The sequence below is a fragment of the Schistocerca nitens genome, chromosome 6 (assembly GCF_023898315.1).
Source record: "Schistocerca nitens isolate TAMUIC-IGC-003100 chromosome 6, iqSchNite1.1, whole genome shotgun sequence".
NCBI lineage: Eukaryota > Metazoa > Arthropoda > Insecta > Orthoptera > Acrididae > Schistocerca > Schistocerca nitens.
In genome coordinates, this window is record NC_064619.1 from 392,863,672 (window position 1) to 392,891,338 (window position 27,667).

General features: G+C 38.6%; 1 protein-coding gene across 6 annotated transcripts in view; it reads left to right on the forward strand.

Moving 5' to 3' along the window:
- Positions 1-14,495: 14,495 nt before the first annotated feature.
- The window catches only part of LOC126262892 (nuclear pore glycoprotein p62), a 41,726-nt gene continuing 28,554 nt past the window's right edge, over positions 14,496-27,667 (forward strand). For 2 of the 6 annotated variants that reach the window (XM_049959782.1, XM_049959785.1), the window contains exons 1-2: positions 14,496-14,727; positions 20,045-20,062. In XM_049959782.1, the coding sequence (XP_049815739.1) occupies positions 14,652-14,727; positions 20,045-20,062 (94 nt within the window). In that variant the 5' untranslated portion in view covers positions 14,496-14,651. The remainder of the gene's footprint in view (positions 14,728-20,044; positions 20,063-27,667) is intronic. The other 4 variants (XM_049959783.1, XM_049959787.1, XM_049959784.1 and 1 more) reach the window with 3 other exon arrangements.

The following is a 27,667-nucleotide window of genomic DNA, read 5'->3' on the forward strand; positions in this document are numbered from 1 at the left end:
CATTGGAGGAGACGGACGAATAGCGAACAGGTGATGGCTGTGACGTCACACTGTTTCCATGCTGTCCAGAAGCCGGCTGCGGCGTGCCATTGCTTTGTGTGCTCGCGACCACTACTGCGGCTCTCCGCGTGTCTGCATGGGCCGCCACGGCTCTGCCGCCGGTCCGTAGCCCTGCTATTGCAGGCAGCCAAGACCTCGGAAGCTTGTACCCGTCCTCTCTATTCATGTTGGCGGGTCTTTTGGCTATTTCTATCGCCTCTCTAATCTTTCTTTTGAAAGTGAGAGGCTGTTTCGCCAGGACGCGTGCTTCTTGAAAAAATATTGGTTTCCTGCACTCGTCTCGGTGTTCCGCCACTGCTGACTTAGTGTGTTGTTTCAGGCGGATATATCTTTCATGTTCCGAGAGCCTTGTGCTAATCGGACGTCCCGTCTCACCTATGTAGACTAATCCACACGCACAACCAATTTCATACACGCCAGCTGTGTGTAGTTTGTCAATTGCATCCTTGGTAGAACCGAGCATGTCTGATATTTTGTTTCTGCTTCGGAAAATTGGTTTGATGTCGGCTTTTCGTAGAATTTTGCCAATACGTTCGGTGACCCCTTGTACATATGGTAACACAGCAATGCTCTGTGCCTCCTTCTCCTCTTCCCTATTAGTCTTCTCCCTTGTCGACATGGTGCTGTCTATCATCTGCTTCCCATAGCCATTAGGTCCGAAGATGGACCTGAGGCGTTCAAGTTCTGTCTTCAAATGTTCTTCGTCGCTTATCCTGTACGCTCTCTTCGTTAGCGTGTGCAGGGCGGACTTCTTCTGCGTGGGGTGATGGTGGGAGGAGGCGTGAAGGTACCTGTCCATATTGGTTGGTTTCCTGTACACTTTGTGGCCAAGTTTATCATCAGGTTTTCGATAAACTTCCACGTCGAGAAATGGCAGCACCCCATTCTTCTCTGTTTCCATTGTAAACTGAATTTTCCTATGCTGTTGGTTAAGGTGCTTGTGAAAGTTCTGTAACTCCTCTTCTCCGTGGGGCCAGATGACGAAAGTATCATCGACATAGCGAAGCCAACAATTTGTAAGTAATGGTGCGGACTGGAGGGCTGTTTCCTCAAATGCCTCCATGAAAATTCCTGCTGCGATAGGCGATAGGGGTGAGCCCATAGCTACACCATCAGTTTGTTCATAAAATTGACCTCTCCACTTGAAGTAGGTGGTCGTCAGACAGTGGCGCACAAGCTCACATATATCAGGTGCCACGCGTTCTTCTAGGATGTTCACAGTATCTGACACTGGAACATTCGTGAATAGGGATTTGACGTCGAAACTAACCATCAGATCTTGGTCCGTAACACGCATTTCCTTTAGGAGAGACACGAAGTGAGTGGAATCCTTAACGTAGGACTCGGTTTGATGCACTAGGTGTCGGAGCCTAGGTGCCAGTTCTTTCGCTAGGTAGTAGGTCGGCGAATTTATACTGTTTACTATGGGCCTTAAGGGGAAGTCGGTTTTGTGTACCTTCGGTACACCATATATCCTTGGTGCCTGTGTCACTTGCGGGATGAATCTTCTGGCCTTGTCGAAGTTGATTCTAGAGTGCTTGAGCAATGCCTGCGTCGTTTTGGTTACCTTGGCCGTCGGATCTCCACGAAGTTTCTTGTAGATAGGTTCTGCGAGAATATCTTCCATTCGTTTGTTGTAATCAGTTGTGTCCAAGACTACAGTGGCGTTGCCCTTATCTGCCTGTACCACTACTAAGTGGGGGTTGTCCCTGAGTTCCTTGATGGCATGGTATTCCTCAGCGTTGATGTTTTGCTTCGGTGGCTTTGCTTTATTCAGAACTCTGACCGTTTCCTGCCGGATCTTCTCCGCCTCGGCCTGTGGCAGATGACGTACCGAAGCCTCTGCGGATTCTATGATATCTTCTTTTGGAACTCGCTTAGGTGCGACTGCGAAATTCATCCCCTTGGCCAGAATTGCTGTGGTTGCTTCGCTCAAGGTGTGGCTGGAGAGGTTGACCACTGTCCGTCGCCTGTCCAGCGTCAACGTTTCGTCCGTGGCTTTCTGTTGTAGTTTGTCGTACTTTCTCATCTGGCGGTTAGTAATACTATTGCTGGTCCTTGATGCTTGCTGAAAGGTTAACCTGTCGACTTTATCCCAGTCTTCCATCTGAAGTTTTCTGGCCAGAAATAGGTGCAGATCACACAAATTCCTGTTGTGAGCATCGAGACTTATGCGGATGTGGCGGATCCTTTCCCGTAGCAATGCTTTACTGGCTTTAACACAGATATTCCTCGCCTTGTTTGTTTTTATGTGAGACGTCAACCACAAAGAATACGGCACAACACTCGTGTCTCTGCATCTCTTCAAAAAAGCAAGGTCATTCAGCAGTTTACATCTTTTTAAACGCAGTGCTTCTAACTTCTTGATGTTTCCGTGGATTTCCTGCCCATACAGGTTGGTTAAATGTAAGCGTAGGCTTCCGCGGCCGTTGTCTTCTTCAATAAAATTCTTCAGGGCATCAGACCGCATCGTCATAATTTTAAAATGCGCCAACGTTTCGGCCAGCGTTGCAGCTAGCCTTCATCAGGGCCTTACGTTAACTGCTAAATGAACACACTTGGTTCCTTAAATAGCTGCATGAGAAAACCGTGTCGTAACTTGATTGGCTGTAAAAGGAGGAGGAGGAGGGGTGAAAGGTATGCTTTGTTGGTGTTTCCTTTATTATCTGTCATTGGCTGAAATAGCTGTTTTCTATTGGTCTTTATATTAATCCACCCCATTGGAGGAGACGGACGAATAGCGAACAGGTGATGGCTGTGACGTCACACTGTTTCCATGCTGTCCAGAAGCCGGCTGCGGCGTGCCATTGCTTTGTGTGCTCGCGACCACTACTGCGGCTCTCCGCGTGTCTGCATGGGCCGCCACGGCTCTGCCGCCGGTCCGTAGCCCTGCTATTGCAGGCAGCCAAGACCTCGGAAGCTTGTACCCGTCCTCTCTATTCATGTTGGCGGGTCTTTTGGCTATTTCTATCGCCTCTCTAATCTTTCTTTTGAAAGTGAGAGGCTGTTTCGCCAGGACGCGGGATTCTTGAAAAAATATTGGTTTCCCGCACTCGTCTCGGTGTTCCGCCACTGCTGACTTAGTGTGTTGTTTCAGGCGGATATATCTTTCATGTTCCGAGAGCCTTGTGCTAATCTGACGTCCTGTCTCACCTATGTAGACTAATCCACACGCAGAAGAAGTCCGCCCTGCACACGCTAACGAAGAGAGCGTACAGGATAAGCGACGAAGAACATATGAAGACAGAACTTGAACGCCTCAGGTCCATCTTCGGAACTAATGGCTATGGGAAGCAGATGATAGACAGCACCATGTCGACAAGGGAGAAGACTAATAGGGATGAGGAGAAGGAGGCACAGAGCATTGCTGTGTTACCATATGTACAAAGGGTCACCGAACGTATTGGCAAAATTCTACGAAAAGCTGACATCAAACCAATTTTCCGAAGCAGAAACAAAATATCAGACATGCTCGGTTCTACCAAGGATGCAGTTGACAAACTACACACAGCTGGCGTGTATGAAATTGGTTGTGCGTGTGGATTAGTCTACATAGGTAGGACGGGTACAAGCTTCCGAGGTCTTGGCTGCCTGCAATAGCAGGGCTACGGACCGGCGGCAGAGCCGTGGCGGCCCATGCAGACACGCGGAGAGCCGCAGTAGTGGTCGCGAGCACACAAAGCAATGGCACGCCGCAGCCGGCTTCTGGACAGCATGGAAACAGTGTGACGTCACAGCCATCACCTGTTCGCTATTCGTCCGTCTCCTCCAATGGGGTGGATTAATATAAAGACCAATAGAAAACAGCTATTTCAGCCAATGACAGATAATAAAGGAAACTCCAACAAAGCATACCTTTCACCCCTCCTCCTCCTCCTTTTACAGCCAATCAAGTTACGACACGGTTTTCTCATGCAGCTATTTAAGGAACCAAGTGTGTTCATTTAGCAGTTAACGTAAGGCCCTGATGAAGGCTAGCTGCAACGCTGGCCGAAACGTTGGCGCATTTTAAAATTATGACGATGTGGTCTGATGCCCTGAAGAATTTTATTGAAGTTGATGTGCCGTTGTGCGGTTAACTGGTGGGAGAGTAGGCGACTGCTGCATGATTTCGGAAAATTCTTTTAGTAATCGTTTGTATGATATATCTCCTGCTACTGTTCGTACCGTCATTGGAGTGATGCAACACACCTTCCATGGAGTATGCAGGTTTGTAGTGGACTCGATCACCTGCTTGCGTCAATGGTCAGATCATAAAACGATAAAAAAAACAGCTCCTATGATAGGCTGCGATATATCCTCTACAGTGAAGCCCCACTCAAATCTACGGCGTAGTCCAAGGTTAACCAACAATGTGACCTGAACGTATGTTTTAATCTTATAGATGTTAGTGGCAAACAGACAAGAATCATCACAGCTCTAGCATGGTACACGAGTTACCAGATACACGGACGCTTCTGCCCATGTGTTCACTAGGTATTATACGTTCGTGTTGTGGTCTGTGACTAAAGGTCGACATGATTTACCGGTATGAGTAGTTGTTGCTGCTACGTTTTCCGTGTCATGTTTCCACTTGCATGGAAGTGTACGCTTTCGTGCGTCCTTGCCGAATGTCTTGTGGCACCAACACAAATTTTGTGCCGATCAGGACAACCAAATATTGCGCAGCTTGCTGTGTTGCTGGCCAGTGTATGCAAACGGTGTAAAAGTTGTGACAGGGTTCGATCACTGAGCTCCTCAATCTGTTAGAGCTTCTCTAACCGCTTTGCTTATGACTGTGATAGATGCGTCACTAGCGTGTTCTTGCCGGCCGTGATGGCCGTGCGGTTGTAGGCGTTTCAGTCCAGAACCGCGAGCCTGCTATGGTCGCAGATTCGAATCCTGCCTCGGGAATGGATGTGTGTGATGTCCTTAGGTTAGTTAGGTTTAAGTAGTTCTAGGGGACAGATGACCTCAGATGTTAAGTCCCATAGTGCTCAGAGCCATTTGAACCATTTTTAGCGTGTTCTTAATTGACGCATACCATTCTGCGTTGAGTGGTGCAGCAAGGATATCCTGCACCTCAGTAGGTAAGTCCTCTATTAGTGCTGCGACTACATAGCAATGCTTCGTTTCGTCTGCTGATATCTGTGCAAGGACTAACTGGCTCTCAAGCTGAGCAAACCATAACACTGGGTTATTTTGCCAGAATGGAGGGTGTTTAATTGTAACCCTGTTAACTGTGCTGTTTGTAGCTGGCTCTATGGTGACTGGCGGATTATCTATTTTCGTGAGAGGACGAGCGAGCCCGTCAGCTGCACCACCATTGCAATTTTATAGTGGAGTTAGGCCAATAATAACAACTAATAAAAATAAATTATAATAAATGATAATGAATTATAATAAATGCTAATGAATAATAATCAAGACAAGCATGGTTTTGCAGACATTATCCCGTTGGAATTTGAATTTGAGGCAATTTTCTACTGAAGGTAGGCCAATAACAATAAACAATAAATGATAATGAATGGTAATAAATGATAATAAATGATAATGAATAATATTAAAGACAAGTAGAGTTTTGCAGCCATTATCCTGTTTGAATTTGAATTTGGCGCCAATTTTTTCTGGAGGGTTAGTGGACATAGCACAATCGACACATTTTCCCGCCAAAATGCAAATTTCGCGCCGATTTTCTGGGGGTTGGGTTAGTGGAGGTAGCCAAAATCTGTCATCTTGAATAACGCCACAGCAGCGCTGGCTGGTTTCAAGGGGATAAACTAACACAGTTGGACTCCGGACCATGTAGCGAACACACATGCATGGTATAAATAATAATCATAAAAAATAATAAATGACAATAAATAATAATAATGATAATAACAAAGACAAGTACGGTTTTGCAGCTATTATCCTGTTGGAATTTGAATTTAGCGCCAATTTATTCTCGATGGTTAGCTTAGTGGACATAGCCCAATTGACCTATTTTCCCTCCAAAATCCGCTTTCTTGAATGACATCATGGGCTGTTGCCTTATCTACACGCCGCCATCTTGGATGATGTCATCGCCGCCATCTCGAATAAATTTGGCAACATTGCAGAGTGTTCCCATACACAGGTAGTCCCACTACTAATGAGCGGCCGTATTTTACCAACGTTGTAGCTGAATATCTTGCGAAAATCAACGTGAAGTGCATCCCTCACCCTCCCTATAGTCTGCATTTAGCCCCATGTGACTTTTTCTATAACCTAACATGAAGAAACGCCTTCATGGGAGGCATTATTAATCATGAGAAGCAGTGGTGAAGGCTGCGGAGGCGATTTTGAAGGACATCTAAAGAAAAACGGTTTCCAGTATGTATTTGAAGACTGGTAGAAACGCTGGGACAAGTGCATCGCATTCATGGCAGACTACTTTGAGAAGGACTATCAAAATTATGAGGATGAGTAAAGGTATGTTGTCAGAAACAAATTATGATTATTCTTTAATGAGCAGCCCTCGTACATGTGCAAACTTAAAACACAGGTCTGTAAGTTCCTGTTGCTCCTGTTCCTTTAAGGTGCCGTACTAACTTACCTTTTGCTCTACCAAATCATATGCTTACATCTGATCCTGGCACTTATTGATTATAGTGAGTGTTTATAAATAATACAGTAGGAAATACAAATTAAACTGTCACATCAGACTCCTCCTTCTGCTTGACCTTCTTGTCTGACGTTTCTATTAAATCTTCAAAAAATACTTGTTCATTTACACTGAAGTAGCATTTACCACTTTTCGTGTCAAATGAAGTTGTCTTCGTAACTGCTGTACTTGCTCTTCATACAAGTTTTCCTGAACTTTCTCCTCATGTTGGTATAAATTATCTTTCATGTCACACTACATCGGCTGGCTGTTACCACTTATGGATGGCAGATAGCCTTGTACTGGTGGACCGTAGTTCGCTTGCCTGTTATAATGGATCCTGTTGTTCTGATAATCTCGCTTAAATCTTTCGTTTTTCCCATTTCCATTACCATATCCATTCCCTTTTTGTATGTACTGTGTCGGATATGGTTGCCATGCCTGTTGCATAGTAACACAGGTTGGTTTCCAAAGATGGGTTGAGGTCATTCATTGTTTATCTGCCGCTTTATGTTGCCATGGTGCCTCTTCATAAATAAGGTCAATGGATTCAAAAACTGACAAAAGGTACTCAGTGTTGTGTTCTGGTGTGGTTGATAATTTTTTCCTCATGTGTGGCGGAAGTCAGCTCTTTCATATCTTCAATACATCCACCTGTGATGTGGGATTGGTCAAATATCTGGTTAAATTTAAATAGTTTTCGAAATAAACTTGCAAGCTACGATGCTTACTATTAAATGGAGCCAGGTTAAAGACTTCACGCCTTAATCTCTCTTGAATCCTTCCGACCAGTACTTGTGTAAGAAAGCACGTTCAAATTGCTCATAACTGTGACAATGTTGTGTCGTTTCAGTGGCCCACAAAAGAATGTCAGCTTGAGTGTAACCAACAACAAAAAATGTTTCAAATGGCTCTGAGCACTATGGGACTTAACATCTATGGTCATCAGTCCCCTAGAACTTAGAACTACTTAAACCTAACTAACCTAAAGCCATCACACAACACCCAGTCATCACGAGGCAGAGAAAATCCCTGACCGCGCCGGGAATCATACCCGGGAACCCGGGCGCGGGAAGCGACCAACAACAAATCTTATCTTCTGAGCCTCTGCCCAGTTATTCGGAAATACGTTGCGGAACGCACTGATAAAAACTACCTGGTTCATCCGCCTTCCATCTGTCGAATACGTGGGAAACTGTCTATGTCCAAGCAATCCTTCAAGAGCAAAGATGGATGTTACACATGAGGCATTATCAGACGTCTGTGTACTGTTACAAGTGTGCAGAGCAATGTGTGGCAATTGTGGATGAGTTGTAGGTATTGCTGTAGGTAAATTTTACAATCTTCACTTGTGCTCGCTAACTGACTTGTGACAAGATGTGGATAACTATTACATGTATCTGTCTTGGGCACAGGTAATTAAATTTTAGTAACCAGACCTATTTCATTTGGTGATTCAGTTCCCCTTTTCTTCATGGCCCCATCTGCCACGTCTACATATTATACTTTGCATTCAGATCTTCTGCATGCAGATCTTCTGCACATATGTACTACTTTGATCTAAGGAACCTGCTTCTGCTCTTTTGGTTATATCGCCTAAATTTTTCCCTATCTGAATTCTTTCCTTTTTGGCACATTCAGATTACAATTCCAATCTTTCTACTCTTAATGGTAGCTCCTCTACCGCCAAAGGTAAAACTTTATAGTCCTTGTGTAAGTTGTTGATAGTAGCTTTTTTTTTTTTTTAGTATTACACATTTGGTTTTGATTTGATCTTATACTGTTATTTGTGTCTGTGATTTTCTTTAATTGACTCTCTATGTGTTCTTGATTGTCACTAACGGAACCTATCTTTTCATTCAAAACATCAATATGTTCTTTAACGTCAGAAATAACCTCCTGTTGTAATTGTTTCTTTTAAATTTACAGATATCTCTCTTTCTACATTTTCTGTCAGATCATTGAACTTTTGTGTGACAGAGTTTTGGAAATCTTCCAACACCTGTTTTTGTTCTGTTTTGAAATTTGAAAAACTTGTGACAAGTCATTACGTTTTGTGTTCAAGTTACTAAGCTGCTGTGTAGATGTATTGCATTTCGTGTTCATATCATGGAATTTCGTATTCAATGTTTTCAGTAATTGCTGTAACAGTTAATTGGTGGTACTATTATCGTTGCTATCAGCTGTACTTTGCATGTTAATGTTCGGATTACAGATAATCGGTGTCCATCCAATGTTGTCGCTGTTTCACGTTTCTTCTTTTTCGTTCAGCAGCGATATATCGCTTCGGGAGATGCGTAAAACAGTCTCAGCGATAGTCATCATGGAATCGTCATATTTTGTCTGTGTATCTGTCATGTAGGTAGAATTATTTTTACCTACATTGTATCAGTGCTGTCATTTGTTACATCTGTGAACGTATCTCTGATTTATGGCGGCTTTCTGCTAGCTGCGCGGTTGGCGCTTCGTTTTCATTTATCTGTTTGTGCAAATCGCCGTCATCTTGACCGATTGCAGCTTCTATATTACGATCAACAATGGGTAAGTTTTAGACTGCCATTTTGATGGTGCTATCAACTTGCAAAATATTAATAAAAGCCAGTAGGAAATTTTTATGCAAATAAATATTTCACCTGAAACCTGAAGTTTCCTATGAAATCGCGATTCGATAAATTCCTGTAAATTTGGCGAAAAGTATTACAAACAAAATTGAAATTTTCGTAATGATCCACGCTATACTGATGAGTTAAAGTTTGGTATGATTTTTGAGCCTTTCGATTAATAAATTGCCTACTAAGGAAGTGGAGAGGCCAAAAGGAAAGAAAGCTAATACAACAAGAGATGCTCTAGTAAGCATAATCATGCAAGCTATTGCTCAGATTTTCTACCTTCACTGCGTAGTCAAGCAGCTCACTTATGTCTCCCATTAGTGGATAAATTGGTCTTTTTAATTCTCTGCTTCTCGTTTTCATATAATATGGCTTTTGTTGCACTCATACTCATACGATAAGACAATAGACAAAAACTAGTTTTTCTTTTACACAATAATGACAAAAGTTTTGTGTAGCTTCATTTAACATTCGCTAGAAAAGTCTTTTCGTATTTAGCTATTACTTAGTCCTGGAAAATCGGTTGCCAATTGTGTTAGGTCTCTTGGTCGATATTGGAATAACCGTGCTGGGAGGCAGTCCAACAGCTAACACAAAGAGTATGAATTGGTATGAAATTTACATATTGAGAGATAATTACTGCGCGCAGTACTGAAATTAAAGTATGGATTCTTGTTGAAACTAAATTTGGTGCCATGAACATTCTTCCTCGCAGCATAAGAAAAATACAATGCAGCATACCAATGCTGAAGTCATAGAAACTGTATTTTGCAGCAAACTTGGTGCTTAACAAAAAGTCAGTTGTTCGATTATTACACATATGTATATTTAATAGAAGTCACTATTAAATTACCCTGACATCATTAATTTACCTCTAATTTTTTATGGTTGCTGATCATACAGTCCATCCACCAAATCTCAATGATTAGCGCATATATATTTTGAGATGTCTTACAGGATAGAAGAAATGGGTCTAGTGTAGCAGGGGATACAACCCGTCGGCTTTGAACAATGACGTCACAAGTCGCCAGAGAGCATGTATTACAAAGATGAAAGAGCTGAGAAGAATGTTGAGAAACAAAGGAATGCGAGATAGATAAACTTTATTTCACATATGTAAGGGCCAGTAGTATTTTCACGTTAACGATATCGCGTGTTTGTATCTTAGTATTTCTCCGCAAAATACAATGGAAAGAAATGAATGAAATTACTAGCAAAGAATACATCACGTTACATGTATGTCAGTTGTATCTCGAAAGTCTTTCGAACTGTATTGCTTAAGTGCAGTACGGGATACAAGTTCAGCGTAGTCGATTTCTTAGTTTCAACTAGCATTGCTGTCCTGTTGTTCACTTGAACTAGGTATCCCCTGCTTCACTAAACCGCAAATGAAACACCCTATACAAATTAAAAGCTCATTCGAAGTGTGTTGCTTAAGTACAGTCCGGAATACGAGTTTGTTGTAAGGCGATTTCTTCGTTTTCACTATCATTACTGTCCTGTTCTTCACCTGAACGATGTATCCTCCGCTTCAGTAAACCCTAAGTGGAACACGGGATACAAATTGTAGATACGCTGTTTATTTCGTCTCCGCTATTACTAACAGTCTTTTCTTACATACATATCAGTATTATTGATGACAGAAGGACCTACGTATGTAATATATGTATATCAGACTTCCATTGACCTCGATATATGTACACTGGTAACGAATAGGTGGAAATACACGTACGTTACATTTTCAACCTGTTTCATTTTATATGTTTCGATTGTTTATTTAATCTTTGTGTTTCACTTGTTGAAAGGGAACTACACATTGATCTTGTCAAAAGCCGAGAAGTGATTCTTCTTAGTGTTGTAGCTCCCTTCAGTAGCTGATAAGTGTTTTTTGGCTTAAAAAAAAATCTCACGAGATAGAATAAACTGATCCTACTTTATTAAGCAATCAATAAAAAAAACTAAACTAAAACATAACAGCTTTTGCTGTTATGTTTTAGTTTAGTTTTTTTATTGATTGCTTAATAAAGTAGGATCAGTTTATTCTATCTCGTGAGATTTTTTTTTAAAAGCCAAAAAACACTTATCACCTACTGAAGCATCTGTATCTTAGGATCTGTTTATTCTATCTCGTGAGATTTTTTTTAATAAGCCAAAAAACACTTATCAGCTACTGAAGCATATTGGTGGAATAAGAAAGTGAAATATGGCAAAATGTGAAATATAGATAAACGATCACTTGTAGATTCACATTCAATTATTTTAATGATACCGCTTATTAGAACACAGAACTGCTTTATTATCTATGCCTCGAAGTGAAGACATTACTATCTATGACTAAGGAATGACGTCATTGTTCAAAGCCGACGGGTTGTATCCCCTGCTTCACTAGACCCGAAGAAATTAATGCCTCTTCTTATGACTGCAGGCGAAAGTCATCCTTGTGAACGAATATTGGCGTAATAAATAAAAATATTCTTGCAGCTATGATAACTCTTAATATATGTATTTTCTTGCATTTTTATCACACATAGCATTTACTACTACATTGTTGATACATGAGTAAAAATTACATGTCATTTTTGTGGGAGATCTAAAACATAAGTCTTTAAACTCCTTTTAACGTTCATAACTAATACATAACTTGGCCTGACAGTATTCAAGTAGGTGTTTCCACAAGTGAGGTTATGCAAGTGGTGGTGGGGACATGTACATGTAAGTAATTCATGGTTGTGGAAACCGGACTTAATGGAAGCTACCATGTCATCTCACTTATGTATAACTCACTTGTGTATTGAGCAAGAAGTTACAAATTAAAAGGAATTCAAAGCTAGTTTTGCTCATTGATTTGGATTTGCAACAATACATCTGGCGACAAGAATTTTGATAGCTTGTTGATACACCCAAATGATTTATCTGAGAAATCCATTCTTGTACCCAGTGTTTGTGGGACCATGTCCTTTTGGTTAATGTTTCTGTAAGTTCTTGACCGAAGATTTGTATAATTACATTTACACCAGCGATATTCTAGTTGACACCATCTTGAATATGGTGCCAGTAGAGAATAAGATTAGCTGTCGAAAATTACTGGGCTCTGGGTGCCCACATTTCAGACAATGATAGAGTGGGGTTGGGGGTGGGGATGGAGAAGGGCTGGACACATGTGCAAGTTTTTATTGCCTGTGGAAACATGGCATAGGCGCAGTTTCCACAGATATGAATTACTTGCAGGTGCATGCTACCACCACCAATGTGATAAAATTGAATTTCAACCCACCTCTCCTACTGAAATTAGGAAAATAATGAATTCACTCAAAAGTAAAAGCTCACATGAAATTGACAGCATTTCCAGCAGTGAACTAAAAGCTTGTTCCCAACAAATAAGTAGGATTCTCAGCCACATATGTAGTAGCTCACTGAAACAGGGCATTTTTCCAGATAGACTGAAATACGCTATTGATAAACCATTGCATAAACAGGAGGATAGATCTGATACTAACAACTACTGCCTAAACTCACTTCTGACAGGTTTATCCAAAATTCTTGAAAAAGTAATGTATTCAAGAGTAGCATGACATATTTGTAAAAATGAAGTATTAACAAAATGTCAATTCGGTTTTCAGAAAGGCTTTTCAACAGAAAATGCTATGTATGATTTCACTGATCAAATATTAAATACACTGAGTAACTGAACATCACCAATTGAAAATTTTTTTGATCTCTCAAAGGCTTTTGATTTTGTGAATCATGAAATTCTTCTAGGCAAGCTTAAGTATTGTGGTATGAGTGGGATAGTGCACAAATTGTTTAGTTCATATTTAAATGGAAGAATGCAGAAGATTGAAATTAACAGTACAGATAGTCTGCAAAAACCGGCAATGTCCTCTAACTGGGGAAGTATCAAGAATGGTGTCCCACAGGGTTCAGTCTTGAGTCCCTTATTGTTCTTAATATATATTAACGACTTGCCACTCTATATTCATGAAGATGCAAAGCTAGTTCTTTTTGCTGATGATACAATTATAGTAATCACACCTAACAGGCAAGAATCAGCTGTGGAAATTGCAAATAATGTCTTTCAGGAAATAATTAGGTGATCTTCTGCAGATGGACTCTCATTAAATTTTGAGAAAACACTGTTTATACAATTCTGTACAGTAAATGGCATAACACCATTGATAAATATAGTCTATGAACAAAAGTCTGATGTTCATCAATGAACAATTTTGTGTACATTTATTTAAATGGCAGTCCATTGCCTATTTTTTTTTTCTCCAAACTACATATTTGTTAAGAAAAATGACTTGTCCTATATCATGTGTACTTTGTACAATATGTGATCCACAGGATGAATAAATAAATAAATAAATAAATAAGGCAGAATACCCAAAATTTCTGGGTGTGTGTATTGACGAGAAATTGAATTGGAAGAAACACATCAATGATCTTCTGAAACGATTATGTTCAGCTACTTATAGGATTAGGGTTATTGCAAATTATGGTAATAAACATATCAATAAATTAGCTTACTATGCCTTTTTTCGTTCACTGCTTTCATATGGCATCATATTTTGGGGCAATTCATCATTAAGAGAGAAAGTATTCATTGCACAAAAGCGTGTAATCAGAATAATAGCAGGAGCCCACCCAAGATCACCTTGCAGGTATTTATTTAAGGAACTCGGGATATTCACAGTACCTTCGCAATACATATATTCACTTCTGAAATATGTCCTTAATAACCCGTTCCAATTCAAAAATAACAGCGAAGTGCATGGCTACAACACTAGAAGAAAGGATGATTTTCAGTACTCTGGATTAAACCTCACTTTGGTACAGAAAATGGTGAATTATGTTGCCACAAAAATCTTTGATCATATGCTAAATAGTGTTAAAAGTCTGACTGATAGCCAACCCATATTTAAAAGCAAATTAAAAGAATTTCTGAACGATAACTCCTACTCAATATATGAATTCTTAGACATAAAATAGTACCTGTAAAAAAAATTATTATTCTGTGTAAAGAAAACTTATTTTGAAGTGACACGTTCCACATCATTACGAAATGACGCATTCATGATTTATAGAACAAAGATTAATGTATTTATTAGTAAGTGTGTGCATATTTCCACGTGAAAACTTTCTGCACTGCATGAAACTTCGTCTGATTTGCACCAGTGTGAGACACATGTTGAAATCGATTTATAATGCGTACACTGAAATAATCTTTGGTGTGTTTATTTGTGGCTTTGCGCGAAGTTGAAATTGATGTGCATTGTATATGGTTGTTTATAATGAACGTGGTGAACTTTACCTTGCACGTGGATAATAACATATATTGACGGTATTAGGCGCAAACGATACGTTGAAACACTGTGAGGATGAATTTTACATTCGGAACTCCTGTTTCCAAACCTGCTACAGGTTTTACCTTATCTCTTCCCGCGGCGAGTACTGGTAAGATTATGCCCTTTTTTTGTGAGAATTCTAATATAATGACGCTTCATACTTATCGAAGACCGTGGAATGTGAAATTAATTGAGTTTTCATCTGTTAATTTCGATTTGTTTGTGTACTCATGTTCCAAACAAGGATTATTGTTATGTTACAACGCAAGTGCGTAAATTTGTGTTTATACATATAAGTTTCCCAATTTTTGGTGTAATGCACCGAGGCTTTTAAGTATTTGTTGGTACCAGCTTGTGTGACAGTCGTGTCGTAATGGGAAGCTCATTAACTTTTAGCTGTACCCTTAAGAGTAGATTAATACTTGTTCCATAGATCATGAATACGACACTTCGTAATGATGTGGAACGTGTCAGGTTAATAAAAGATGTCTGTACAAGATATTATATTACACAAAATACTTCATGGCACTAATGTTCAAGTTTTTTTTTTAGTTTTTGACCTTAATTGATATCTAAATATTCAGCCAATGAGTAGAAGGAGTTGTCATCTAGAAATTCTTTTAATTTCATTTTAAATGTTAGTTGGCTATCTGTCAGGCTTTTGATGCCGTTTGGTAGGTGACCAAAGACTTTTGTGGTAGCATAATTTACCCCTTTCTGTGCCAAAGTCAGATTTAGCCCTGCATAGTGAAGATCATCCTTTCTCCTGGTGTTATAGCTGTGCACACTGCTATTACTTTTGAATTGGGTTGGATTATTAACAACAGATTTCATAAGTGAATATATATACTGTGAGGATCCCTAGACCCTTAAATAGATGTCTGCAGGATGACCGTGGGTGGGTTCCAGCAATTATTCTGATTAAACGTTTTTGAGCAATGAATACTTTTCTACTCAACGATGAATTACCCCAGAATATGATGCCATACGAAAGCAGTGAATGAAAGTAGACATAGTAAGCTAATTTACTGAGATTCTTATCACCAAAATTTGCAATAACCCTAATAGCATACGTAGCTGAACTCAGACGTTTCAGCAGACCATCAATGTGTTGCTTCCAGTTTAACCTCTCATCAATGGACACTCCTAAAAATTTTGGAAATTCTACCTTAGCTACATACTTATGTGCAAAGTGTATATTTATTACTGGAGTTGTGCCATTTACTTTACGGAACTGTATATACTGTGTTTTATCAAAATTTAAAGAGAGTCCGTTTGCTGAGAACCACTTAATAGTTTTGTGAAAAACATCATTTACAATTACATCACTTAGTTCTTGGTTTTTGATTGTTATTACTATACTTGTATCATCAGCAAAAAGAACTAACTTTGCATCTTCATTAATGTGGAATGGTAAGTCATTAATGTATATCATGAACAGTAAAGGACCTAAGACTGAACCCTATGGGACCCTGTACTTGATAGCCCCCCAGTTTCAGGAATCAGCTGTTGTTTTAACATTACATGAACCACTTATTTCAACTTTCTGCATTCTTCCAGTTAAGTATGAATTAAACCATTTGTGCACTGCCCCCCCCCCTCAAACCATAATGATTTAGCTTATCTAAAAGAATTCCATGGTTTACACAATCAAAGGCCTTTGAGAGATCACAAAAAATACCAATTGGTGATGTCCGGTTATTCAGAGCATTTAATATTTGATCAGTGAAAGCGTATATAGCATTTTCTGTTGAAAAGCCTTTCTGAAAACCAAACTGACATTTTGTTAGTACTTTATTTTTGCAAATATGGGAGGCTACTCTTGAATACATTACTTTCTCAAAAAATTTTGATAGAGCTGTCAGAAGAGAGATTGGGCGGTAGTTGTTGACATCCAACGTATCCCCATTTTTATGCAATGGTTTTACAATGGCATATTTCAGTCTATCGGGGAAAACACCCTGCCCCAAAGAGCTATTACATACGTGGCTGAGAATCCTACTTATCTGTGGGGAACAAGCTTTAAGTACCTTGCTGGAAATGCCATCAATTCCGTAAGAGCTTTTACTTTTCAGTGAGTTTATTATTTTACTGATTTCAGAGGGAGAGGTTGGTGGAATTACAGTTGTTTCAAACTGCACAGGTATGCCTTCTTCTGTTAGTAGCCTTGCCTCTTCAAGTGAAGATCTAGATCCTATTTTCTCCATAACATTTAAAAAATGATTATTGAAAATATTTTCAATTTCTGATTGTTTGTTAGTACACTTATCATTCAGTTTTATGGCACTAAAGTCTTCCTGTGCTCTTGGTTGCCCTGTTTCCCTTTCAATAATATTCCAAATTGCTTTAATTTTATTATCAGAGTTACTGATCTCAGACATGGTACACATGCTTCTGGACTTTTCACTAACTTTTCTTAGAACTGCACAATAGTTTTTATAATATTGAACAATTTCGGGGTCAGTACTCCCTCTTGCTGTTAGATACAGTTCTCTTTTACGGTTGCAAGATATTCTTATTCCTTTAGTTAGCCAAGGTGTTTTATATGTTTTCGGAATTATGTTTAACTATTTTCTTGGGAAAACAATTTTCAAATACCCTTAAAAATGTATCGTCAAATAAGTTATATTTCAAGTTTGCATCGGGTTCCTTATACACTTCATCCCAATCTAGCTGCTGTAGGCTTTCCCTAAAGTTTGCAATATTTATATTGTTAATTGAACACACTGCTTTGAAAGTCTGATTTGATATACTGCATGGAGCTATGTCATGTACTGTAACTAGCTGTGCACCATGATGTGAAAGACCATTCTCAATAGGATAAGCATTTATGTCCTTAACCTTAACTTGGTCTACAAAAAAGTTATCTATCAATGTACTGCTGTTCTTTGTTATCCGAGTAGGAAAATCAGTGACGGAGCTCAAATTGAAAGAACTGAGTAATACTACAAGGTCATTCTTCCTATTACACTCTTTCAGGGAATCAACATTGAAATCCCCACAAATGATAATTTGCTTCCCCCTGTCTGACAGATAGCACAACAAAGCATCCAAGTTTTCTAGAAATAGCTGGAAATTACTTGAGGGGGACCTATACATTGTTACAATTATGAAAGTGCCATTTTGTTTAAGTTCAGTGGCACATGCTTCCATATGTTGCTCTACTCAAAATTTTTTAGTTTCTAAATTTTTTACACCTATATGGGAACTCCTCCTCTCATCATATTATCTCTACTTACATGTGCAGCTAATTTGTACCCATTGATGCTAACCTTTTGCATATCAGTGACAATGTGATGCTGAAACAGGCATAGTACATCTATTACATTCTCAGTTTCTATATATTCTAAACAATGCAGAAGCTCGTCAATTTTATTCTTCAATCCACCAATATTTTGATGAAATATACTAACATTATTTTTCACTTTACTTTTGTGAGTATCTTGAACTTTTTTAACACATTTAGTACTTGCCTGGCTGAGTTTCTCACTGGACACTGATCTTACACTAAAAACGAGTTTCCACCATGAGATATAGTTCCTCCCCCCTTTAAATTTCCTGCTATCAGCCCAGCCAGTTTACCCTTCCCTTTCTTGTTGAGGTGTAGGCCATGTCTAGTATAGTCCCACCTACAGAGTGAATCAACAGGAACCACACCAATGTGTGGCCCTGCGCCAGATCCAAGTAGCCGTTCCAACTCCAAATTAACTCTCCTGACAGAAGAGCTCAAATGAGGTCGGTCATGGCGCTCCAGAACCGACACAAACCCAACACTGGTATGACTCGATGTTTATGCAATCTTTGCCAGGTCACGCTCTATGCTGTACCCCGGATCTCTGTCAATACTGTTGCCTGGCCCACCCACAATAACCACGGTATCTTCCTTAGTAAAGCCTCTACATAGTGAACATAAATCCTCTGTAACCTGCCCCAGTCCAGCACTAGGTTTGAAAAAACTTGTGAGCTGGTATTCTGACCCTAATTCATCCTGCAGTTGGCCCACACCCCTAGCATGCGAACTACCTAGCAACAAGACTTTCTTTCTCTTTGCAGACTTCCCTACATTCTTATTCAATTTGCTGATGAAAGCTTGTTGAGCCTGTCTACATCTACTTCTGTGAGAGGCTCATCAGTTTCTGACTGAGGCAACAGGTCAAACCTATTTTGCACATTAATAACAAAAGCTGTCAGAAGAATTTCTTGGCCTGTTCCTTATACCTGTTGCCACTTCCCACCCCTGTTTACCCTTCTCCCCGCTTAACCTGCCCAATTCTCGCCTAGCCTCATCTAACTTAGCCTGAAGGGCAGCAATTTTCCCCTCCTGTTCCACAATTTTTCTATCTCTACTGCATAGCCTACAGAACCATTGATAAGTCTCGCTCATTTTCCCAATTCCCACGCCACTACAATGGCCCCAGTGAAAAAAGTTACTACATCCATCACACCAGACCCTGGAGCTAACGATTCTACGGCATGTCAGGCACTTTTCACTCAGGGTACAAATCGTTTTTAGTGACAGAAAGACAATTAAGTTACCGGAAAACAATGAAAATATGTGTATGAAAAATTAGGCCTACTCGCGACTATGTAAACAGTGGTTCAGAAGTTTTTACTGGAAATTACTTAGAGACAACACTACAATAACATTTTAGTCAGGACTAAAATCGAAACATGGAAAATTCCATTAGTGGAAGAAAGCTCTCATTCGATTGTTGAAAATTCCCGGAAAAATAGTTGCGTGAATTGATTTTACTTGCATCTGACGCAGTAGACACGCAATACGCAGTTACATTCGACGTCGAGAGCTCTGATCCAGTCAATAAGACACTGTTTGTCGCGATGAATCAAAGCAGTGATTACCGAAAATTTCTACAACGACCAGTTATGTTATATTACTGGTACTGTTAAAGCCTTGCACTTTCATAAGAAACCTGAAGATACAGTTTCATTTTTATCTCTTCAAAACTACAATTTCATGACTGAGTGAGGTGCGTGGATGGAGCGAGATTTAACCAGTAAATTAGATAGCTGTAAGATATGCTATAATAGCGTGTTCTATAATGTGATTAAGTAGCATATCAGCCTGTGGGGGAAAAAATCCGACGAAAAAGTTATTCAGTTTACTAACTTTTTGAGCCCAGTTCTTAAGAAAATGTTTAAAAATACTGTACTTGTTTAGACAGCTGGTAAATCACTCAACTCTCTTGCCAGAAGGTCAAATGTTTTTTGCTTACTGACCATTTAGATTAAGATTTTCCTTGTTTATTATCCTTGTCCAGCTTTTGCTTGTGTTCTTCATTGATCATCTTGACAATGACAGGACATTAACCTCAGATCTTCCATCCAATTCATTTACATATATGCTAAGAACTTTTGTGCTGTGCTGCATATGGTGTATTACTTCATGGTTCTTTCTTTTATTCCAGGCCTTTCTTTCCAGTGGAGTGAGTGGTTTGAAATGACAGATATTTTTTGTCTCAATATTTACGTTATTAATTTCTTGTAAATTCTCAAGCTGCCAAAAATATACCTCTTAAAGAGGTAATGCTTATTATCATACCAGTATCACTAATTTATTCGCTCAACGATTAGTTTACAATGATATATAAGATCTATCTGCTTAATAGAAGAAAAAGGTGTCACATATACAGAAATAAATACACTCATGTTTAATGAGGAGAGGGCAGGACAGGTGGTTGGCTTCACAATTTGCCTGAAGTGCTGTAGGAAAACCTTAACTGGGCTGGCCAAACGGATCATGGACCTTTATCCTCTTGAATCTGAGATTTCAGTCTTAACAAATGCACTACCTCAGTTGGTTATATCAAACATTTGTAGATACGTATAACTAGTTAACTTAATAACATAAAAAAAATATGCTTTGGTCATTCAGCATTATATGCTTTAAGCTTCCCACAACACCTGATGGTGCTAACTGATGGACACCACTAGCCCTAGATAGGTTTATTTGGATCTGGTTACCAAAAAGTTACGTAACTGTTATGGGTTATGGGCCATTATCTATAATGATGATGGTGCTTTTAGGGTAATGAAATGGAGGGTCATAAGCATTATTACTGAAAACAAAGGGTTGGGTGTGGTTGAATATAATTAGCTAAAAAAAGGGGGCAAGGGAGCAGGAAACCACATGGACACAAATCAAGGTTTAAAATTCAATACTGAGATCAAGAATATCTTAAAACCAATAACCCAAAAAGCAGATAAAACCCAGCATAAAATAACAGCACAAAAGCATTTTTAAAAAAAATCATATAATGATGTGGGTGAGTGCTTAATAATAATGGATGAACAAGCCATCCTTTTACACACTAAAATCTCCCATGCAGTATTTTGAAAAGAAGGCCATGCAACACAAACTTTAAAACCTATACCACTCTTGTCTCATTGGCCATTTTGTAGGGAACATCCTGTGGAAGACTCAGACTACCTCTCAGATCAGAACATAAAAATACAATTAAAATACTTGGTATACTGACACCTGTGTTCCACACGTTTCACACACTGGTATCGCCTTACACCAGAGAAGAAAATCATGTGTTAGGGGACAATGTCCCATCTGTAACTGTTTAAGGGCAACTTGATCTGCTTGTAGTAGCCAGAAGGGAGCAAGGCATGGTTGCTTTGTAGGTTTTACTGACTGTAACTTATTGCTCCTCACATCCAGCCATTCAGTCTCCCAATAATACATGGCCCTCCTTGTCATTTATGGGGTAACTGTTCCTAGGGGAACTGCCATCTTGTTGGCTGCATCAGCATGTTCATTTTGCCAGATTCCCATGTGCCCTAGGATTTCCTTCTCTTTGTTAGCCTGGACCATCCTGTCTAATGGATACATGTGTGTGTTGGCAAGAAGGGCACTTTGGATGTTAGAGCAGGGTGAATTTCTTGCCATAAGGTCATCTTATCTGTTCAAGTGTCCTCAGGATAGCCAGCAATTCTATTTAGTAAATAGAAAACTGCTCTGAAACTGATGAAATTCTCTTGTTTAGATCCATCAGTGTAAACACAAAATAAATCGCACAGATCTAAAAGCTGCCAATAGTTAAATACTGAGGGATTAGAATTACAATTATCCTAAACTGGAATGATCATGTATGTTTTGGGGAAAGTGAACCAAAAACAGTGTTTTATTGACAGAAAGCTTAAAAGGTGCAACAGGTGTACTAAAGAGACTGCCTACATTAATGTTTGTCCATTCTCTTCTGGAGTATTGCTGCACGGCATGAGAACCATATCAGGATTGATGGAGGACACCAAAGAAGTTCAAAGGAGGGAAGCTTATTTTGTATTCTCATGGACATGGTACGTGAGTTGGGAGTGGCAATCATTAAAACAAAGGCAGTTTTCATTGCGGTGAAATATTTTCGTGAAATTTCAATCACAGTTTTCTCCTGCAAATGCAAAAATCTTTTGTCAGTGTCCCCTAAAGAGGGAGAAATGGTCATCGTAATGAACTGAGAAATCAGATCTTGTATGGAAAGATTTAAGTGTTCATTTTTCCTGTGCACTCTTAAAGAGTGGAACAGTAGAGAAATGGCCAGAAGGTAGTATGATAAATCCTGCGCCAGGTAGGCTGCTTGTACCAATTTCATATTATGCTATGTAAATTTAATCCTGAAGTTAGTTGAACAAAGTAGTTCTTGTCAGATTAAGATTATGTGCTAGATGTGAATGTGATCTCAGTCTATTGCTTTTTATTTATTTACTTGTCCTTTGACCACTCAGCATGACAGTATAGGACACATTAGGCACATGTTCGAACACCTCTGTTTCTAAATGGGAGTCCAGTGCCTTAATAGTGCGCTACTTCACTTGGTATCTTTTTTTAAAGGAAAAACATCAAGAAAGTTACACATATGTAGAGCCTATAATTAGTAAACATCATGCCGAAGTGTAAGCAGTAACTATTGGTACAGGAAACTTTCATATTTTCTGAAAAACATCAACACATGAACACCTTCCAGTACTGCTTTCTTCGTAACTGTTTTTGGATGTGATTACCTTCACTGAGGTGGTGATGTGTGTGTGCATCTGAATCTGAGTCGAAGAAAACTGGAAACTAATAGGGGTTATGATAAACTGAATGTCCCAAGAGCCATAATACTTTCATCTAACCAAGACAGCCAAGAAAGGGGACAACCATCTTCCTCTATTTCCAAAGTGAATGTTGTTACAAATGGGGTGGAAGGGGTGAAGAAACTCCCTCAATTTATCTTCTCCATGAAGCCACACTGTGATAGTATTGTCCACATACCTCCGAAACACTGTTGGCTTAAGGGCAGTTGAGAGAAGTGCTCTCTTCTCGAAATCCTCTGTATAAAGGTTAGCCCCCAGTGGAGACAGAGGGCTGTCCTTGGCGATGTCGTCAGTCTGTTCAAAATATTCTTAACTGAACATAACAGGTGTGGAAATAAAGAAACCCGACTCGTGCTCTCTTTATTGAAAAAATGTACGCAACTGAAATGTTGTCCCCTTCAATATAGTCTCCTCCTCGATCCCTGTACTGCTCTGTGTGAATTTCCATTGTTGGAAGCAGTGCTGCAAGTCTTTTTCTGGTTGGTTGGTTGGTTGGTTTGGGGGATTAAAGGGACCAGACTGCGACGGTCATCGGTCTCTTTTTTTCTTTTATACTGTTGAGGAGGCTTGTCACTTTTTCCTGCACTGCGTCCGTGGACTCGAACCTGTTTCCTTTGAGTGCAGACTTCAGTTTTGGGAAGAGAAAGAAGTCGCATGGTGCTAGGTCATATGGATATGGTGGATGTTGTACCACTGGAATGTTATTTTCTCACCAAAAATCTTTTCACAGACATTGCGTTGTGGGCTGGTGCATTGTTCTGAAGAAGAATCCCTGCGCTAAACTTCCACAAATCTGGTCTCCTTCAATACACATTCAGAGGTCTTCAGAACAGTTTCGTAATAAGCGTGATTGACAGTCTGATCTTCAGGCATCATCACTTTGAATTTTGATTTGCTCATGTGCACTTTCTACTTTGTAGGGATTGAGGACTTCCAATGCATGGTTTGTTGTTTAGCCTCTGGATCGTATTGGAATATCCTTGTCTTGTCACATTTAATTACTTTGCTGAGATAATCAAGGTCATTTTCAATGTTTTCAAGAATGCCAGCACAGCAGTCCACTAGATGTTGGTCGATCCAGGTGAAGTGCTCAAATAATTTAGTTAGTTGCTTGACCATTTTAAATATTTTGATTTTTTTATGTTATCACCCTATGATTGAAAATACCAAAACAATTTTTTTTTTTAAATTTGCCTTCCACTGTTACTGAATGGCGGCCCTTTTTATTTGTTAGCAAACAAGTTTTTCAATTTGGAGAAATTAGTGTTAATTTGAATATGCCTGCACTGTGTTAAGTTACAACTTTGCAGTTGACATGATTATTTTTAGGAGTGTCTTCTCTGCAACATAGTTTGTTACCCAAAGTACTCTAAATTCAAAAATTACCGGTCAAAATGACCTCCCAAGTTTGATATTTACAATTTTAGACAGCTCACTTTTTAGACCCAAAAGTAACAAAGGAGTGATTTATTAGTTTTTTTTTATTTATTTATTTTTTTTTAAATATAGGTATCATAAACTAGCTTCATATAGAACAACAACAATGACAATTGTTTCCTTAATTTTTTGTAAATTATCGAAATTTTAAAATCCATATTTTTTTCTAAGGTTTGGAGCTAGTTACCTCTGGTGGGACTGAATTAAAAAATGTGATTTTGCTCATGTTGTACACACATGGTAGCAAAGTACTGTAAAAAATTTAGCATTGGTATTTGACTGTGAACAAAATAAGGAAATAATTCAAATTGCACACAATTGATCTTATGGCTGTTGCCTAATTCATGTGTGATATTGGCTAGACATAATCAATTATTATTGAAGGTATGGTTCTGAATTATATGCAAAAACTTAAAATATTGCTGAACCAAACATTACTGTTACCATGAAAAATTTAAAATAAATATTTTCTATTAACATACTTTCGAGATGTGGTACTTCTTATCCTAGGGTTGAGTGTTAATAACAATTACTTCTTCAGACAGCTATGTGATATAATAAGACCTCCCAGTTTCTGTGGTAAGTTGAAGCACTGAAAGCTTCCTAAATACATTTTTCATTAGTATCCAAACTTTGTCACTAGTAGATTTCAAACAATGAAAATGCAAATTGCAAACTGAAGAACTACAAACTTCATCTTTCTCATTTTTGAATTATAGAACAAATGGATGCACTGTTACCTTGTCATGGACCCAGTAGTACCATTGTGTTTCATCCTGAACCACAAATGTGAAGTTTCCTGCAAAATCAGCTAGGACTATGTATTCAGTTTTATAAAGATGTGCTTTTTGTCCTTCAAAAACTTGTCGGATTTTAGAAATGTAGTGGTGTCTTTCTGAGATTTCCTGAGTTATCTATTAAAGATTCAAAGTACTCTTCCTGAGATGTTACCCACTGTTAGCATTTCAGCCCTGTTGGTTGTGATCCACTGTATGAAGTTTCTTGGTTGAGCAGCTCCTTTTCAGATTTGTTAAACAATTCAAGAACAGTTTCTTTACCAGGACATTTATCATGTAACCTCACCATGCAGTCATAATTATTATTGTCACAAACCATAAATCTAGTAACTCCTTGTAGTTAACGTCATTGAGTTTTGCACCTGCAGTCATCAGTTTGCCATTTTGATGATATAAACAAACTCATGTGGAGTGTGTTCCTGAGGAGCCAGCCAAAATACATCACTTAGAGTGAAAGTCAAAAACTTTTGACCTTCCAATTTTACATTCAGGATGAGCATTGTTGAAAGCTACATGAAGTTCATTTATATGTGGCAGCACTAGTCATTTCTGCTTAGTTACGCACTCCATTTATAACAACGCTTTCACTATCTTTGTTACCTGAGCACATTCTACTGTTTTTATTATTTGCCAAAACCTGCTGGATCTTTTCAGTTGTTTCTTTAGAAGTACCTACTCCTTGTTTCTTTCCTAAAACTCATAGAATGTCTTGCTCTTTCACTAATTTTCATGGTTAGTCTGACCAAACGAACAGAAACGCTGAACTCATGAACTGTTTTTTTTTTTCCTCTTGATCATGAGTGAGAGAGCAAACTTAAAATTTTTACTTTTTCCTCTTTATGTGTCACTGAACACTTACTTTCTAATTTCTCAGTTACGCTCAAATATTCGGTGTCTGATGATTCTGGAGGTAGGCTTTCTTATTTTTTAGAAATACTGTTGGTATATGCATTATTAAAGCATAATTCTAAGTCTTTTCTAATTTTGACTGAAATTCATTGTACCTTGCTTTCAATGGCTGCTTTTCTTTCTCTGCTACTCAATTTTCTTATTTTTGAAGCAAGAGATTACTCTGAATAAGAACAGGCAAAATCCAATTTGCTAATAGCTTCCTCAGTAGGAATATAAATATCATTAACAAGGTTACGTGATTCTGGTTCTGGATTCACGATAAATGTTTGAGTAACAATGTTGGCACAGGGAATTTCCACTAATTACTCAGAAACTAATGATACAGAGAAACATCCACACAATTTAAACAAAGTTTGTCTATCTTCATCGAAGTCATTAACATTTTTAAGTTTTTTGAAACTGAACTGTAACCTTTTTTGTGACACACTTACTTACTATCTATCCAACAGAGCACTGTTCATCCATTTTAGTCTTTCAAATTTATTTATTATTAAATTTTACAGTTATTTTAGTTAATTAAAAATTACACTCACGACAAAAGTGCACAAAATATTCTACATGCTCAATGGAGTATGTACTTTCAGTCTAACATAGGTTTCTGAACAGACTGAGTACAACAATGCCACACCCAACAAATGTAGTGGGAGTACACAGTTCATGTAAGGACTTGTTGCTCTGTGTACTGAGCTCGTGTACGCACTTGCCTTGAGGACTAAAACTCGTGCACCAAACTGTAGCCTTCTCATCAACATAGAAATTACACAAGTTTATTATTGTACTTACATCATTTTGAACTCGTCATAATGTGCTACTTAATTGAGAATAAATCTAGATGTAAATGGGCAACTTTTTAACATAGAACTAAAGCAAAAGCTCATATTGTTTAATATTTTATTGTTAACTAGTTATATAGGGTGATAGTGTAAAGTAAGTATAGGTTACACTAAATTTCATTACAATGAAATAATAAACCATTTAAGTAGGCAACAACCCTGAGAGCAATTGTAATGTGAATTATTTCCTCATTTTCAAAAATTCATATCTTTGTTCAGTCAGATACCAATGTTGAATTTTTTTACAATACTTTGCTTCATGTAGGTGTACAAAATGTGCAAAAATCGAATTTTTCTATTCAGTCTCACTAGAGACAAAAATAAAGATTTTCAAATTTCAGAAATTTATAAAAAATTAAGGAAACATTTGTCAGAATTCTTGTTCTATACAAAGCTGGTAGTTTATGATATCTAACTAGAGAAAAAAAAATGCTTTGATAAATCACTCCTTGGTTGTTATTTTTGGGTCTAAAAAGTGGATTTTCTAAATTTTCAATACCAAACTTCAGAAGTCATTTTGACTGGTTATCTTTGCATTTGGGATGTTTTGGTTCACCAACAGTGTTGTAGAGAAGACTTCTCTAAAATCAGTCATGTTAACTGCAATGTTGTTACTTAACACAGTGCAGAGATATTCAAATTAATGCTAATGTCTCCAAGTTGCAAAACCATTGTGTTCTTACAAATAAAAATGGCCACAATTCAGTAACAGTGCAAGGCAAATTAAAAAAAAAAAACCCCTGTTTTGAACTTCTTAGTTATAGGGCAATCACACATAAAAAAATCAAAATATTTAAAAATCGTCAAACAAGCCTCATTGTATCACATTATATGGATTGACGCTGTTACTTTTGCTCGTCTGTGAGGATTCTTGGCACCACTTTAGCACAAAGCTTTGTCATGCTCAGATCATTGTGCAAAATGTCTGTTGCTTTATTGGTAAGGGCCAGTTCTGAAATCGCTCGAACGCATG